This window comes from Vombatus ursinus, unplaced genomic scaffold (genome assembly GCF_900497805.2).
Source record: "Vombatus ursinus unplaced genomic scaffold, bare-nosed wombat genome assembly UNPS02014830.1, whole genome shotgun sequence".
NCBI lineage: Eukaryota > Metazoa > Chordata > Mammalia > Diprotodontia > Vombatidae > Vombatus > Vombatus ursinus.
The window spans coordinates 3,954,765-3,971,516 of record NW_020954608.1 but is presented as its reverse complement, the minus strand read 5'-3'; the positions used below and the strand labels follow the sequence as shown (position 1 = coordinate 3,971,516).

Below are 16,752 nucleotides of genomic sequence, written 5' to 3'. Positions count from 1 at the left end.
TTTGAACAATAACAATAATGGTTATGAGACTGTAACTTACAGCTAAAAGGGAACTTGGAGGTCATCTAGTTGAATACCCTCATCACAAAAATAAGGGACTTGACGTCCAAGACTTTTAGCTGACTTGCCTGAGTTTAGACAGATAGTAAAGATCAGACATGGAATTTGAACCCAGGTCCTCTAACCCAGATTCAGTATTTTTTCTACTGAATCACATTTTGCATTTCAGTAGTGCTTCACAATTTGCCATCTGTGCCCAGATCCCTTCTCACATGATACCCTGCAATGTAAGCAGGATGGATATTAGCATCTCCATTTTAGCAATGAGGACCTTTGGACTCAGAGGTTAAATGGCACACATGGGGCTAGAATTTGGGTTCTTTGGCCTCCAATTCCAGTGCTTTTCCACTCTATCAGACCACCCCCTAAACAATAAAGTCTGCTTTGTAAGAAGGAATTTGTCCTTGCCAAAGAATATTTTTCATATCAAGATTAAGGACACTTGTGAGATTCCTCATGATGTCCAATTTTTCTCAATTTCCATTACAATCTTCTCTTAAAATCTAAAGTTGAGAGATCTAAATTGCACAGAGTAACACAGTTTTTCTGGGTGAAAATCAGTCCCACTATCTTACAAAAATTATTTCAGTATGAAAAGAAGAAAAGGTAAACTCAAGTGGAAATCAAAACAAGTGCCATAGAGGCTTACATCTTAGTAGTGGCATTCTTTTACCTTCAAGTCTTAATGTTATTTGATTAGTAGAAGACACTTATGGATGTTTACATCCCATGACTGTTTACTCACTGAGCTATTTTTCTTGATGAGACAGAATATGTTGCTAAGAATGCGAGCACACATGATGAGGTCCTTTTGCTCTTGTAAATGCATATGGAGGTGATGCAGAACAACAGGCAGAAGTATGTATCGAGAATCTGAAAAGGAAAAAAGTAATTAGTGTCACTTCTTTCAGAGGTCTCACTGGAACATATTGCCTTCTTAAACAATATTAAAATATATAGTTTGTATTTTTAAAACCATATATGTATTTTCTTTAAAAATTAGCCAGTCAAATAGGCACCTCTGAATACTTCAGCATAAATGCATAAAAATATTTTAGGATTTAGTTAAGTACTTTTTAATCATTTGCAAATGTATGAATGAATGCATCTGGTTTCCCACATAGTGTCTTGTGCTCTCTAAGGTCTCTTAGTTTGGAGATCAGTAGTGGTTCTCTCCACCAACACAGTCCCCTCAGGCAGAATATAGATAAACCTATGGCATTTGTTAGCAAGAATATTCACCCACAGAAAGCTCTGGCTTCATTTCTTTTACTTGCTATATCTTTAAATGCTTTCATTTGAGCAACATCACATAGACTGATAAAACCTACTGGGAGTCTTATATCTAGTTTTTACAAGTCATTTAGTTTATAAAAATTTCATTTGGCCTACACACTTGACCCTGACCTCATTAACATGTTATATCCTACCGTTTCTAACTAGTACTCCTGTCTCTTTACTTAAAAGGCTAAAACAAAACAAAACAAAAATGTAAGCCTCTACAGTAAAAATGCACTGTTATCCCACCAATCCAGTTTAATTCTGTGTGGAAACCAAGCCCCAATGCAATATTTGGAAATTTTCCTTAGGATCCCAACTCAACAGAACCCAGAGAGTAACATTCAGAATTGTGGTATATTTTACTTTAAGAAAACCTAAGGGGGCAGCTAGGTGGCGCAGTGGATAGAGCTCTGGCCTTGGAGTCAGGAGGACCTGAATTCAAATTCAGCCTCAGACACTTGGCACTTACTAGCTGTGTGACCCTAGGCAAGTCACTTAACTCCGATTGCCTCACCAAAAAGAAAGAAAAGAAAAGAAAACCTAAGGAGAACTCAGACTTAGAGAGCAAATGAATTAGAAGGTGATTATTAATTAATATTACAGAATAACCCAGAGTTTGATGAAGTGACTGATTGCAGGGGTCTTTTAAATGGTGAACTTCCACAATTTAAATATTTGTCTAGAAACCAAAAATTATTTGAAAGAGAAGCTAGAAGCTCAAAGTGTCTGGAGTTACTGACAACGGCAATTTAATCAGAAAGTATGAAAATCATCTCTGAAATTGTTACTGGGTATTAATAATAATGAAGCTGATAATCAGAATAGCACACATTTATATAGCACTTTAGGGCTTACAAAAGACTTTCCCCACAGCAACACTGAGCACTAGGTAGTTTAATATTATTATATTCATTTTATAAATGTAAACAATGAAGCACAGAGGTAAAATCATTTACCCATGGTCACAGAGGTTGATAGACTAGTCCTTAACCCATTATTACTCTTTCCACTATACAACAAATATGATTTATGAAAATGTAATTTACATTCTAAAAACACAGCCATTGCAGAACATGAGTTAGAAAGGCAAAGAAAAATCTATTTGTGAAAAATAGTCAAAGCATATGATTACACTGCCTACAAATTTGTTGCTAGACCCCTTAAGGGCAGGGAATCGTTTTTATGCTCTTAGTGCCTACCACAGTGCCTGGTGCATAGAAAGAACTTAACAAATGCTTGCTTGCTTACTACTAATAGTAATAACATTTACATAGTGGTTTTAAACTTTGAATACTGTCTTTCTTTTATAAAAAAAAAAGGTCTTTATAAGTTTTCTACAGAATCAGAGAATACAATATTCAGGAGTTATCTAAGCAATTTAATAACAGAGTATGGAAGAGTTTCTTAAAGAACAGTTTCCTAAAGAACTATATAACATAACAGCATGTGGGCCATAGTTGCAGATCAGAATTTAAAACCTCCTCAGTCAACAGTAGCCAACTAACTATTGGATAAAGGCAAATGACAAATGGCACTCCAGCAACTGGTAAGCTGAGGGATAAGCCATACCTCTGGTAGCCTTCGAAAAGCAATTCACTCTTTATTTCTTCCCATGTGCCTCTTGGAAAGTATAGCAGGATGGGGAGGGGAGTTATATCCCCTAAATTCCTTAGGTAACGGCATTTTGTAGCAGAAGCACAAATTGAGGGAAGGGGCCGCAGCTGCAGGGTAGAGTTCAGTAAGTGAGGAGTCAAGAATCTGGCATGGAACTGGGATCCTGCTTAGGACAGGATGACACACCCTATAATAGAGACAAAGCAGCTAGGTGGCAGGGTGAATAGAATGCTGGAGTCAGAAAGACTCATCTCCCTGAGTTCACCTCAGTCTTCAGATACTTCTTAGCTGTGTGGGGCAAGTCACTTAACCCCATTTGCTTCAATTTCCTCATCCGTAAAATGAGCTGGAGAAGGAAATGTCAAACCACTCCAATACCTTCAACAAGAAAATCCCAAAGGAGGTCACAAGGAGTTGGATACAACTGCAACAACAATAACAACAGAACAGAGACTCCTATGGATCCCTACAGTATAAGTTCTATTTCTTTTCTGAAAAGCGATACCCCACGGCAGAATTACATAGCAGTACCAAAGGCCAAGATTTCAGCTGAGTCCAAAGCTAGAAACAATGGGGTCTTTAACTAAGTATCTGCTGATTCCAGGTTACAGGTTCTATTTCTTTCCTGAAGTACATAGCGGTACCCTGGACCAGGATTTCAGCTAGCCTGCAGCTGGAGATGGTAGAGATTATGGACAAGCAATGGAACTAAGGGTCTAGTATGGCAGATCAATTGCACCTAGCAAGGAGTAATGCAAAAACAGCACTAGGAGATATTAAGGGCTTGGAAACCCTTATAAACACATCTCTGGGCCACACACATTCTCTTGTTGTTCAGTCATGTCCAACACTTCACAACCCTGTGAACCATACTGTTCATGGAGTTTTCTTGGCAAAGATGCTCAACTAGTTTGCCATTTCCTTCTCCAGCGGATTACGGCAAAAAAAAGGTTAAGTGACTTGCCCAGGGTCATACAGCTAGTAAGTGTCCGAGGCCAGGTTTGAACTCAGGTTTCCCTAACTCCAGCCCCAGTATTTTATCCACTTAACTGCCTAGCTGCTGCCTACGCATTTCCTACACGTGTGCTTTTCCACTGTTGAAACCAATGGGTACACACTCCCCTCAATGGTGGATGCATTTATGAAAGAATGGACCCTGGGTTTACAGGAGAGATATTATGCTCCTTATTCTACCATTTTAGTAAATACTTTTGCCTTGAGCTAATTGAATCCTCTGGTATACATTGGTGTGGTTTCAGTAACGATAGTTTTGGGAGTACACACTCAAAGAGGATCTAGAACATGGTAGTTGTTTTTGTTGGGGGGTAGGGGGAGGGGCGAACCTATCCTATGAATGAAATTTGGGGGATAATTGAAGAGGGGTTCTAGTAGTTACTGAAAGTATTATTATCTTCATTTTATAGATTAGGTAAGTGAAGCTCAAAAAGGTTAAGTAATGTAGCTACTGAAAATAAGAAGTCGAATTTGAACCCAGGTTATCCTGACTCTAATTCCATTACTGCATCCATTCTATCACACTGGCTCTTGTCTTTCAATCACCAGGTATAGGGTCAACCAATGCAAATGACTGAATTAATGTGCATAGGTATTACCATGATCAGAAGCCTGGGTCATTAGTTATTCTGTCTTCATTTCCCAGTCTTTCTGAAGGGCAAATTAGCTGACTGGTTAAAATGCTAATACTTGCCTTTAAAATAATAAAAAAAAAAATCCCAAACTGACCAAGCAGGGAAAATGCAACTTAAGCAAGAATCTTTTCAAACACAGATTGGTGCAAATTAAAGGCTAAAACATGAAAAAAGTTTGCTATTCAGTTTAGAAGGTTCAATGCATCACCATTCAATCTCTTATTTGCCCATTCTGCTTACCCTCAGTCAAGGAAGCAATACTGACTACAGTATGCTAAGTGTGAATTTTAAAAGTTTCTCTCCTAAGTGACTCTCAGACAAAGACATAAGCTGATCTTTGCTTCCTCTAAGAATAGGACTCCGGCCAGGGATCCTATAAATCAGCATTTTGGCATGAGTAGGAGTGATATTAAAATGAGTCGTGTCCATATGGCCACCACAGCTCATCCTCACCAGACAGGGAATATAAATAAGTTGGATGCCAGCAAGACACCTCAGCAGCTGAAGCATGGCAATCTCACGTGGAGATGATTAGAAACAAGATGGGCAGAATGTTCTGCTGAAGCAGATAGAACTCAAGAAGGAAGGCCAAGCAAACACAGAGAAAGAAATTTTCCTGACTAAGGCAATCTAGGAGTAGATTAGAGAGAGCCATAATTAGGCATCAAGCCTCTCCAAAAATAGCTACAAAAGCTAAGGAAAGGATGGACACACTTCAAGTGTACTCCATTTAGACAGAACTACAAGTCACCAACTTTTCTTTCCAGTCATGTCCCCTATGTAGGAATTCCCTCACAGGGAAAAAGAATGGCAATACACAGTGTGACAAAGTAGATTGCCTGTGGAATCAGTCTTCCTACTTTATCTTGGGTATGCAGGATGGACAGCACAGTGTCTCCTCCCGCAAAAGGTTGTTCTCTAGGAAAGCCTCAATTTGTTCACATGAGTTCTGCTGAAATGCCCCTAAACCGTGGTTTGGGAGTCTATTATCTTCCCATTTGAAGACAGTCAGGGTAGGTCATGATAAAGAGGCTCATTATTTTTATGATGGCCAAATTTTTTTTTTTCCCATCTGGATGTGCTATGTCGGGAGCTGATTGTGAAATCAAGCTGAACAAACTGTGGTATATGAATACAATGGATTATTTACTGTACTATGAGAAAAGATGACAAAAAGATGATGATGAAGAGTTCAGTGAAATTTGGGGAGATGTTTATGAATGGAAGCAGAATGCAGTAAGCAAAACCGAGAACAATTAGCCCAACAATGCAAAAGAAAACAATGTTGAAAGACAGTAGAAATCTGACCAATGCAACAATCAATCTTTGTTCTAAAAAGACTTATGGTGAAACATAGCCCTCTTCTCTCAGTGAGGACATGGTAAGACTAATGAGTTTGAAATGGAGTATACATTGGAGTATATGGCTCGTATTGGTTTGTTTTGCTTAATTATAATCTTTGTTACATGGGGAGATTCTATTTGAGGGGAAAGAAGTCTTTGGGAAGTGATAGCAATATTTTTTAAAACATGTTTAAAAAAACCAACAGTCAATAATTTTTCAGATCACAAGGCCTGTAACAAATAGCATTCTTTTCATGTTGTTGTTTGTCCTTAATTCTCAAAGATGACCATGACATCAGGAAGATGATGCTATGACTTGCAAGTGAATAGGATTTAAGTGAAGGAGGGCTGTGCAAGGTCACCAGCCTCACTTTCTCCTCTGGAATCATCTGAGTCCAGTGGCAAGATGTAGATCAGAATGACTGGAGATAGCCCCCATTCTTTCCATGTACCACATGTGCAATGGTAGACCCAGCCAAGACATACCTAATTATACAGGGATTATAAAGGAAATATTCTGAGAATGAGATACCATCATTAAGAATGATAACAGTAGCAACTCCACCTTACAGAGGAAAAATACTTTCAAAGTGCTTACACAGACATTATCTTCCTAGAAAGGATTTTCATAAATGTCAGAGACTGAAGGGACATTAGAGATCATCTAATCCAGTCTCCTCACTTTGGAAGGAAACTGAGGCCTTCAGATATAGTGACTTGCTCAAGGCCATGAAATTATTCAGTCTACATAATTCTCACAACAACTCTGTTAAAGTAGCCCAAATGTCATGACCTCCATTTTACAGTTGAGGAAGCAGGCTCAGAGAGGCAATTGACTAAGTTCACATGGTTTGTAAATGGTAAAACAGGGGCTAAAACCCTAGATTAGAAGTTCAATGTTCTTTCCACTATACCAGTGGTGTCAAATTCAAATAAAATGGATCCCTGCCAGTTACATATTGACTTAGAAAACCACAAATTAACATGATATATGCTCTCTTGTGCTTTTACTTATTTAGTTGAATAATTTCCAATTCCATTTGGAAGTTTTGCCTGACACCTGGGAGGTGAATTTCACACTTCTGCTTACTGTACCATATTGCTAGAGGGATGAGTATTCTTTTCTCTTTCTCCTTCCCCAAAACACGATGGGTCTAAGGTTTATGCTCTTTTATACTGAACAGTATTTTTACAAATATGATAAATAGGATCAGAAAGCTTGCACAAAATGCTTTGAGAGTGACACAAAGCTCATGAATCGTTATTTCAAATGGAATCATCATTTCATCAGTTGAGATAGTTCTTCCACAGATGATGGTCATCACCTCTCCACCCCTAAGTAAATGGCCTGTATCAGTTGCCTTTGTTCAAAATGGTTCATGCAACCTGTCACTGGGCTGAAACTTGAAACCTTTTCAGCTTGCTAGGATCTGCCAGGGTTTGTTTTCTGCTGACATATCCTTCAAGAACCTAGGATCCCTTTCAGTTCACAGGGGAACATAAGGAGAACCATAGTAAGATATAAATGAACCAATTTATGAAAAAGTATGGTACTGACTTGTCAACTGTGATCTTATTGATTCTATGTACAGACTCAGAAATGACACTGGATATTCTATTTTTATTTTGGTTCCATTTTGTCTTCCCTAAGGAAAAAATTAAATATCATTTAGAGCATAAACATACATCTGCAAAACTAGTTACTTCAGTTTAGGCATCAGTGCTAACATGTGAGTTCAACATCATTTTTACTATTATATGGGAAAACCCTTAAAATAATTCAGAAACTTGGACTTGAGATAAGTTTTTGGCAAATGCTCTCAAGACTCTGCTAGTTGGAGACAACACGGCAGCCCTGAAGCAAGAGTTTTCCCAATATGGCAGAGCCCAATCAGAGGTTAGTATGATGTGAAAGGGATTGGTGATAAGTAGAAAGTATGCAAAGGAAATAATAAGGGTTTTCAAGGTCAAAACCTGACTGCTTTTAGTCAAAGCTTATTGTTGGACTAATGGAAAATATCTGTACACTCTTTAATACTCCTACATTCACACACATGCAAAGAGATGTACATGTACACACACACACACACACACACACATATACATTTTAAATTATCTTTTGCCTTTAACACCTCATTTGTTTCTAAATATACCCTCCTCTCACCTAGCCAGCTATCCTTTCAAAGAAAATTCTAAAAAGAATGAGAAAAAAATTCCACAAAATAAACAAATCACCTCTGTTTGACAGAATGCGCAATAGTCCATAAGCATAACTACCCCACCTCCCTATCTGTAGTAAAAGGTAGAAGGTATGTCTTTACCACTTTTCTCTAAAGCCAAACCTGGTCATTATAATTACACAGCATTTTCTCTGTGCTTTTTAACATTTTATAGCCAATATGAAAAAAAAAGTTTGCCAATTTATGTTTTGAAGTATATTTATCATTGTTACTTAATATTATCCCTAGCCATCACAGTCAGCACCATACGGGAAGCAGCTGGAGTGTCCCTAGTGTGGCTGCTTCAAGGCCCATCAGCCCCTTTAGCTAACATCTGGTTAGCAGCAAAGTTTTAAACCAAATCAGTTTTGGAAGTGCAAACAAAACTCTATAGCTCTTGCTGCAATAAAAATCGATAAAAATTGCACCTTAACCACAGTTCTCAGGAAAAACTACTAAGCACCCATCAAATGTAGTAAGCCTTTATTTTCAAAGCTGTTGCCAGAATAATAGATACCACCCACCAAACATCCTTCTGGCATGTTATGGCACAGAACCAGGGGAGCCCATTAATTTATGGGAAGTAACTCTGGAATGTACTTTCAACATAACCTTTACAAATTTACCCCAGTCTCAAAGAAAGTTGCACAGTCTGGTAGCAAGAATTGGTGGCTTTATTGATGCAAAACAATAAAACCCTTTTTATACTTTCTTAAGAATTTTTTCCCACATTGGGAAGATTAAAAAAAAAAACTAATATGACTTTTTAGGCTTTGGGAATTTTTTTTAATGCAAGCTTCTTATCAATAGCATATGTTTAGTATGTATAGTGAATCCTTAAGTCTACTTCTGTGTATTAGCTTGATCAATCACCTAATTATTCAGAAGCTGAACAGACACACAGGACTTTTACTTAACAAGAAAATAGCTTAGCTGCACCTGCAGATTGCTGCTAAAGTAATCACCAAGCATCAAGCAGCGTAAACAAAACAGAAATAAATGTGAAGATCCTAGTACTAACAGACTGATCTTGCAGAGGTTGTGAGTCTAATATCCAAGTCTTTGCCAGGCCCTTATCGTATCATGGCTGGGTTATCATAACCTTCTCCTTGATCATCTCCCTACCCACACTTCTAACCAATCCCTACCATCCAATATCTTCTGAGTGCTGCTGCCAAAGCTGTCAAGTCACCAGGCTGACCCTGCCAATCTCCTCCTTAAAAAGGCTGTAAATGCTGCAGATTAACTTCCAAGATCCCTACATTAGGTTTTGGAGCCCTTTATCTGTATGCTCAAGGCTTCTTTGGTCTTCTCTCACGCCCAGGAAGTACCTCCCTGGATTTATCTCAAAGGAGAGAGATAAAATTTCCAGAAATTCTGAAACCATCTACAAATACCTACTTAGCTCTTTTGGAGTATAGGAATGGCAGGGAAGATGATTGGAAATTTGTACAAAAATAAAAATGTAGACAGTGCTTTTTAGTACCCTTCTGAATTTAACAAGATTCAAATGAAATGAATGAGATTAACCATGAACAAAAGAAAACAAACTGAAAAAAATGATGGCCAAACATGAATGACAATCCTAAGCTTGCTAAAGCTTGTCCTGTAAGCCTACAATGCCTCTTCAAAATCTAATCAGCAAACTATCAATGTAAAGTATAGCTGATGAGTTAAACTGTAATTTAATTAATTGTAACAGGTAAACTGTCAGATGATGTCGTAAAGTGATTTTGCTGACTGAGAAATAATATTGAAAATAGTGAGTAAAAAAATTTGTCAGTAATTGTCCAGTATTGTCCAAGGGAGAAAAAGACTAGAGCTGATAGACAGGTGCATTCTGCTATACTGTAAAGAGAAGCAGTGTGGTAATACTGGATTTGGCACCTGGGAATTTGGGCTCCCTAATCATTACTGGTATAACCATGGGAAAGTTGTATTAGGAAGGTATGATTCATATCTTCCATCTGGCTGGAAGCCCTTCATTTTCTCTAAGCTCCCTTATAGTTCTAATTCTATGAGCCTGATTAACTATTTCAGCTCCAATATGAAAGCATCTGTACTGCTCAGTATGGAACCACCAACCACTATTTCTCCCTTCCTAGAGGTATTACTTGGATTCTTCTTACTTGTGAGGGTCTATATACTGAACATGAGCTTCTGTTGTTTCATCAGAGAGAAGCCAGCTTCACTCTCCACCAAGAGAAGACTGCATGCTTGTTGTATTGCTCCAGTGGGAGGGTCTCATCTCTGTTCCACTCTTCCATTTACTAAATTAAAGAACTAATACTGGCTCTGAGTCCTACCTGCCCCTATGGAATCTTTTCTTGCTGGCTTCTTCCCTAGATTATTTCTTTGCTTTTCAATTAATTTTCTTTTTTATTATGAAATTAGAAATCAATAAACACCAACATTTCCATATATGAAGAACATGAAAGAGGTCTTGTATAGTTTAAAAATATGTGTGTATGTGTTTATATAAGTCACATATATTACATACATATGCATATATATTATATAAAATCTAACAAAGTGGTAACAACTGTGCTCTAATTTTTCTGTTCCCTATTGCACTATTTTTCTTTTGTGCAGTTTTTAAAAAATCTTGTTGATACTGGTTTTTTTTCCAGCTAATCAATCTATTGTTCCCCACTAGCCTACCCTATTTGCCCCTCTGTGAAATGGGGATAATAATAGCACAAACCTCCTAGGATTGGTGTGAGGACCAAATGAGATAATATTTGTAAAGCACCTAGCATAGTGCCTGGCCCATAGCAGGTAATTAATAGTTTATTCCTTTCCCTTTCCCTCTCCCTCTCCCCGCCTCCCCCCAGAATGAAGTCTTAACAAATATGGATAGTCCAGGAGGAAAAAAAAAATATCAATTCATTGGCTATGTCTGAGAATGTATAACTCATTCTGAATCTCTAGTCCATTACTTCATTTTTTCTACCTTATTTAGGAACCTTTTATCCTCTCCAAGGGATAAAGGACTTAGGACACCAGATTACATTTGTAAAATTTAAGTGGTAACTTAGGCTGAAGTTGTCTGTATTACCAGACAATAAGCTGTCTGAGGATAGGGATTTGTATTGGTAACCTCTTAGAAAAAAAAAAAATCTTGATTAAGGCCTAATGTTCTGCACATAGTAGGTGCTTTAGTGTGCTCATGTGTGTGCATGTGCATGTGTGTGTGTGTATTTGAAAGAATAACACATACTCTGCAAGTCACTAGAATAAATTTCTTGGTTTACTGTTATTTTGGACTCAAGATGAACTATTATAATCTGTTAGTAGACTAGAAAAACATTCCTGGAACTGTTTCAAAAATCATCTCTCATATTTTCTTTCTTCAAAAGTGCTGCTTTTATATGCCTCTTTAGCCCTGTTTGTCCACTTGCCAAACTTCTGGGCCATCCTGTGGGTCAAGCACTCCTTTGGTACGTAGTCACACACAGAGCACTCAGCAGTCTCTAACCTCTCACTGGCACTCAGTCTACAAAATAACAAAAAGCAACAGCTCAACTCATGATCAAAAGATAATAGCAATTATTTGTGTGACTGCTCAAGCAATGTGCTATTATTCAAAACGGTTAAACGGATACAAAAAAACATGGCGTATATCCAGGATCCCCAACTTCCCTAATAAAAAATCTACTTTCCTAGGAAAAGGACTGTTTTCATGAAATTAGTCCCAAAATGTTGATTTTAGAAAAAAATGAAACAAAAAAATCCCTATTCATTTTCTTTCTCTGTGTTTTACTGATGCCCTTTATTATACCAATTTCCTATTATTTTTTCTTCATAAGCTTTGAAAAAAAAATCTTACTTGATCCCTCATTCAAGTTTGAAAACGAAACTTTCAACACAAATATGCAAGTTTGCCACACAAATTCAGAATAAAGCGTGCGCTTAGAGTCCAAGATGTCATCATTATGGTTTATTCTTTCTGGAAACAGAAATGTTGCTAGTCATGCTTTTAACATGGATAAAAAATAATTTAGCTTCAATATTCCACATCAATGATGCTTTTCTGAACTGGGGTTTTCAGAATGTTTTTATAGGTTTCTGCTGACCTGTGAAAGCAAGACACGATGAGTTTTCTAGAGAGTTTGTTTCACCCTAGAGAATTATCATCTTACCGGGGTTAGTATATAGCTGGCTTTCCACTGTTTTTCCAATACACTGAAGCTTCACAGCTTGAAGCGAGTCATCCACATGCATGATTGTTGGCAGACTGCCCAGAGTATCATGCACTAAGTTTGCTACCTCACGAACATCAAAGAGTTTCAACAGCTCAGAATACACTGCTGGGAAGGAGCTCAGGAACACAGCCTTAAAAAAATAAAAAAAAGAGGAAGGAAAAAGAATTAAAATTAACCTCAAATTACTACATGAAATGAGTTTTTAAATCTCAGTGTTCTGATGGATTATCTTAAGTATTTTAAATGATGGAGGGGGTGGTAGATTAGAGAAAATGTAGAGTACCTCAAAAAGAAGAGGTAAAATTATCGATTGTTAATTTTTTTAAGTGTAGTGGCTAGAACACCGAAAGAACTGGAAATTTGGGAAATTCACTGATAATGGTAGAAGGTTTGGGGAAAACCCAGCATCAGCAGGGGGCAGCACTGGGTTGTGGGAAGAGCACCCAACCAGAATACAGAGGATCTGGCTTCTATTTTTCAGCTCTGCCACTGACTAGAGGTGTGACCTTAGAGAAGGTCACTACAGTTATCCCTTCCACGTCACAACTTTCCCCATTGTGGTTTCCATATATCGAAGATTGGCATAAGAGATTAAAAGGGAATGTTTTTGAGGGTTTTGTGGAAGCCCCAGATGACACATGCAGGCCAGCAGACATCATAGAAAAAGTTTAGAAACTCAGGAATGCATAAAATATAGGTAAAGTATCATATAATACTAACTTATTTTGTCTTTTAATAACATAATAATTCAGATTTCTTCTCTGGCAGGGAGGACCAAAAGATTTTACATGGATTTTCCAGATCATGGGGGTACTGCACTCCTAACCCCCACGATATGGGAGGAGATAACTACTAATGTCTTACTACCTGGTACTTGTCCTGCCTCCCTGAAGAGTTTGTTGTGATGATGAAATGACATGACACATGAATGCACTTAGAACACCATGAAGTCCTATACAAACAAGGAATTATTATACTTTATCAAACTGGCTTCCTTTAAGAGCTAGTTAACTACACTCACAAAAAGTCCAGAAGCATGATTTAGGTGAGTAACCAATTCAAGTATACTTAATGCTACATTACGCTCTCCAACCTGTTATTACTAGTCTATATAACCTGGGGGAACTGATTTTAAAACTATAATTTGTCCCCATTAACTTCCTGGGGATGGGAGAGGTAGAGTTCCTACTGTCTATGTCCCTCTGATTGGAGGATGGGACCCAAAACTCCAAACTTCTATTTAAGGAAAGAGCTTGGCTCAGATGCGTCCTCACTTCTCACCTGGCTCTACTACTCTGGGGCTTCTCCATCATGCTCCAGGTTGAGTACCTTCTCCTCTAGACCCTAGTTTGACATCAGGCAGTTGTAGCAGTCACTGTAGACTGCCACAGGACAGTGAGGGAGCATGTAAGTACCACAGCATGCAGTTTGCCCTCGGCCCATGTAATCGGGGGCCAGAGTTCAAGAGATGAGGTGAAAAGGCAGCTCAGGGTTTCAGGAAGATAATCAAAACCATATTGACTCTGGTGAAATTCCTTCTACAACAGTGATGGGAATAAGCTGTCCAGCCACCAATAGCCTTTCTGGCAACCAGAAATGATGCTAATGCAAATCACAGTATCTTTTCAATTCAGATAGGAAAAAGTTGAAAATAAAGCAACTAAGTTCTGCTATTTAGGGCTGATGGAATGAAGAAAAAAAACTGTTCTAAATCACGACAGGTGCAGCTATAAGATGAAGCTAAATTATGTTTCTATGTAAAAATAAATAAACTGCAAACACCTTTCCCCCCTATTCAGCAGTTATCAAAAATTACCTGTGACTGAGACAAAGCTCCAGACCCTTTGCTTTCCTGGGAAAGGAAGAATCGTACTGACATGAGGAGCTCCTGAATGCAGCAGCGAAATTCTTCTTCATTTTGTCCACCAGTGGCAAGAGAAAACAACCTTCGAGATTGAACGATATACTTAAAAATATATTCCTGTGCCTAAAAGTGAAGGAAAAAAAAAAACACCTACATCAAAAGGAAACCCAGGCACCTTAACAAATGGCACAGCTCCCACTCCCCAAGAGATCATTCAAAAGAGTTTTTCAAATGAAAGAAGAGAGTAGACATTTATCAACCCTTGTTCTAAAAAATAAGGCCCAATAGATATTTTGAACCTTTTCATTTTAGGAAGGACTTTCCCCAACACTCCAATGAGATTAAAAAAAAAAAAAGAGGGATTACCAGAAACACTACATGATTCAGCCTGGCAGAGTTTACAGAATGCTGAATATGGACTCTGAAAGAACTGGGTTCAAATGTCTTTCCTGACATGCACACTAACTTCTGTCAGTCACTATTTCCTCATTGATAAAATGGAGATAATAATATTTGCAGTATTGACTTCAGAGTTGCTCTGAGACTCAAATGAATTGACATACAAAAAGCACTTTACAAATTTTAAAATTCTAAGCAAATGTCAGCAATTATTATTATTAGAAAAACCAATTTTTTCAATTGAATTTTATTTGGAAATATGAACATCAAAAGGGAATAGATAACATGAACATTAGTTTGGAATATATTTAACAAAGAGATGTTAACCTTCCATAAATGATTTTATCCTCATTACATTTTTATTTAAGTCTTGGGCTTTTTGTTCAATACTCCTAAAGTAATTTAATAATGTTGCACAATAATTACTTTACAAAATGTTAATGCCCTTTGGCCTTCTCTTCTAATATCAGACAGTACAATATGAATAGGAATAACACCTTGTTTTAATTTGGATGTCAATTTTTAGACAACCAAAAAGCTTTCAAGATTTTATTTCTTTATTTAAAGAAAAAGGATTTTCCCAACATGGAAGTTAATGGGGACAAAGGAAGGAGTTGTCTTTTGCATTTTTAATTGAACAAACCCTAAGGTACACAATTAATAAGTGAACTGTGTGAGTTTATATCCAGACATTCCAATGGAATGATTGATAATCACAAATCTTCTGGTCCTCTTTATCCTCACTGATTCATCCTATCTGATGTGAAAATTTTGAGTATAATAATTCCAATATGGTTCCAGCAGAGGAAGTTGGTGCCATGATTGAAGAAATAGGATCTTAATACACCTCTGTACAGTATGTGGGCACCACCACTTTCTTTAGTTCTTCCTCCCCACTAATCCAAAATAATCGGCAGATTCTGAGAAAAGTATGAAGAAATAAAAGCTCAAAGAAGATATAAAATTCTTACCTCTCTGGGGGAGCCATAATTTCAAAATCCCAAAATTAAATGCCACAAGCATGAACTTTATTAATCTATCACCATCAGTCCCTTTGCATAAAGGGAAAAACTCTGTTTAGGGCATTTGTTAGTTGTGCTGTATTTACCTTTAGAACTTCCTGGATATGTTCCTGTCTCTCTGCTTCTGTTATTCTGTCCACATACCACTTGAGAACTTTTATAAGATCTCTAAAAATAGAGGGAAAATAGGCAGTGAATGGATTTTTCCTAATTCTCATAATAATTAATAATCAATGTAAAATTCAAATACCCAAATTAAATATCTACTGTGATTGTTGGAAGGATTCTTTTCTTGTCAGGAATATCACTAATTGATGACTGTGGATGATTATAGGTCTTAACAGACCCTTAATTTTAGATCTGTCATGTTGCCAATGAGTAATAACCTCAATTTCCCCTACCTAACTCTGCAACATCATCATTTCTTCTAAAGCCGGAGAGGAAAAACTCTGCCTTAGCCTCTCCCCCCCACATGGATTTTCTTTATGCCCTCAATTTATATTATTTTTTTAAACATTGCTTTCAAAACAATTATAGTCACATGGGACAATGGAAAGAATGCTAGATTTGCTTAGCAAGGACTTGAATTTGATTCCCAACTCTGTAACCTGTGCAAACTTAGCCTAATCAACTTGACCACTCTGGGTCTCAGTTTCCTAATTTATAAAAATGAGAGAGGCAGACCGCTAAGGTTCTTTCCAATTTTAGACTTTTGGCCATTTTCATGGATAGATTTTTACAGCTTTCATGCTCTAAACCACATGGATGCTGCAATTACTTTGCCCTGTGTCACTCCAATAACTTAAGAGTCCTCCATTATCACTAAGTGCTCAGGGGCTGAATTTGATATCTTACTTGCTATGGAACCTGTTGCCATATATAGAGGCATTGCCTATTTTTCTACTCAACTGAGTCATTTGGGAAAAGCAAAAACAAACAAACAAACAACAATTAGCCTCACAATCTCTGAGTACTGAGATCCCCGGACTCTTATTGCCAGGACCCTATCCGGGACTAAGTCCTCACATACCAGGTGATCCAAGAGCCAAATGCATCTTCCATATGGAGGGTATCTTGTCCTTGGTTACATACTCCC

The 16,752-nt window shown here is 37.5% G+C and overlaps 1 protein-coding gene across 1 annotated transcript in view; it reads right to left on the bottom strand.

Annotated features, from left to right (window-relative positions):
• The window catches only part of DOCK4 (dedicator of cytokinesis 4), a 525,552-nt gene that overhangs the window by 135,707 nt on the left and 373,093 nt on the right, over positions 1–16,752 (bottom strand). Inside the window, exons 19-22 of the mRNA XM_027838880.1 lie at positions 15,743–15,824; positions 14,188–14,358; positions 12,309–12,501; positions 806–933 (exon numbers count right to left, since the gene is read on the bottom strand). Coding sequence (XP_027694681.1) covers positions 806–933; positions 12,309–12,501; positions 14,188–14,358; positions 15,743–15,824 — 574 coding nt within the window. The remainder of the gene's footprint in view (positions 1–805; positions 934–12,308; positions 12,502–14,187; positions 14,359–15,742; positions 15,825–16,752) is intronic.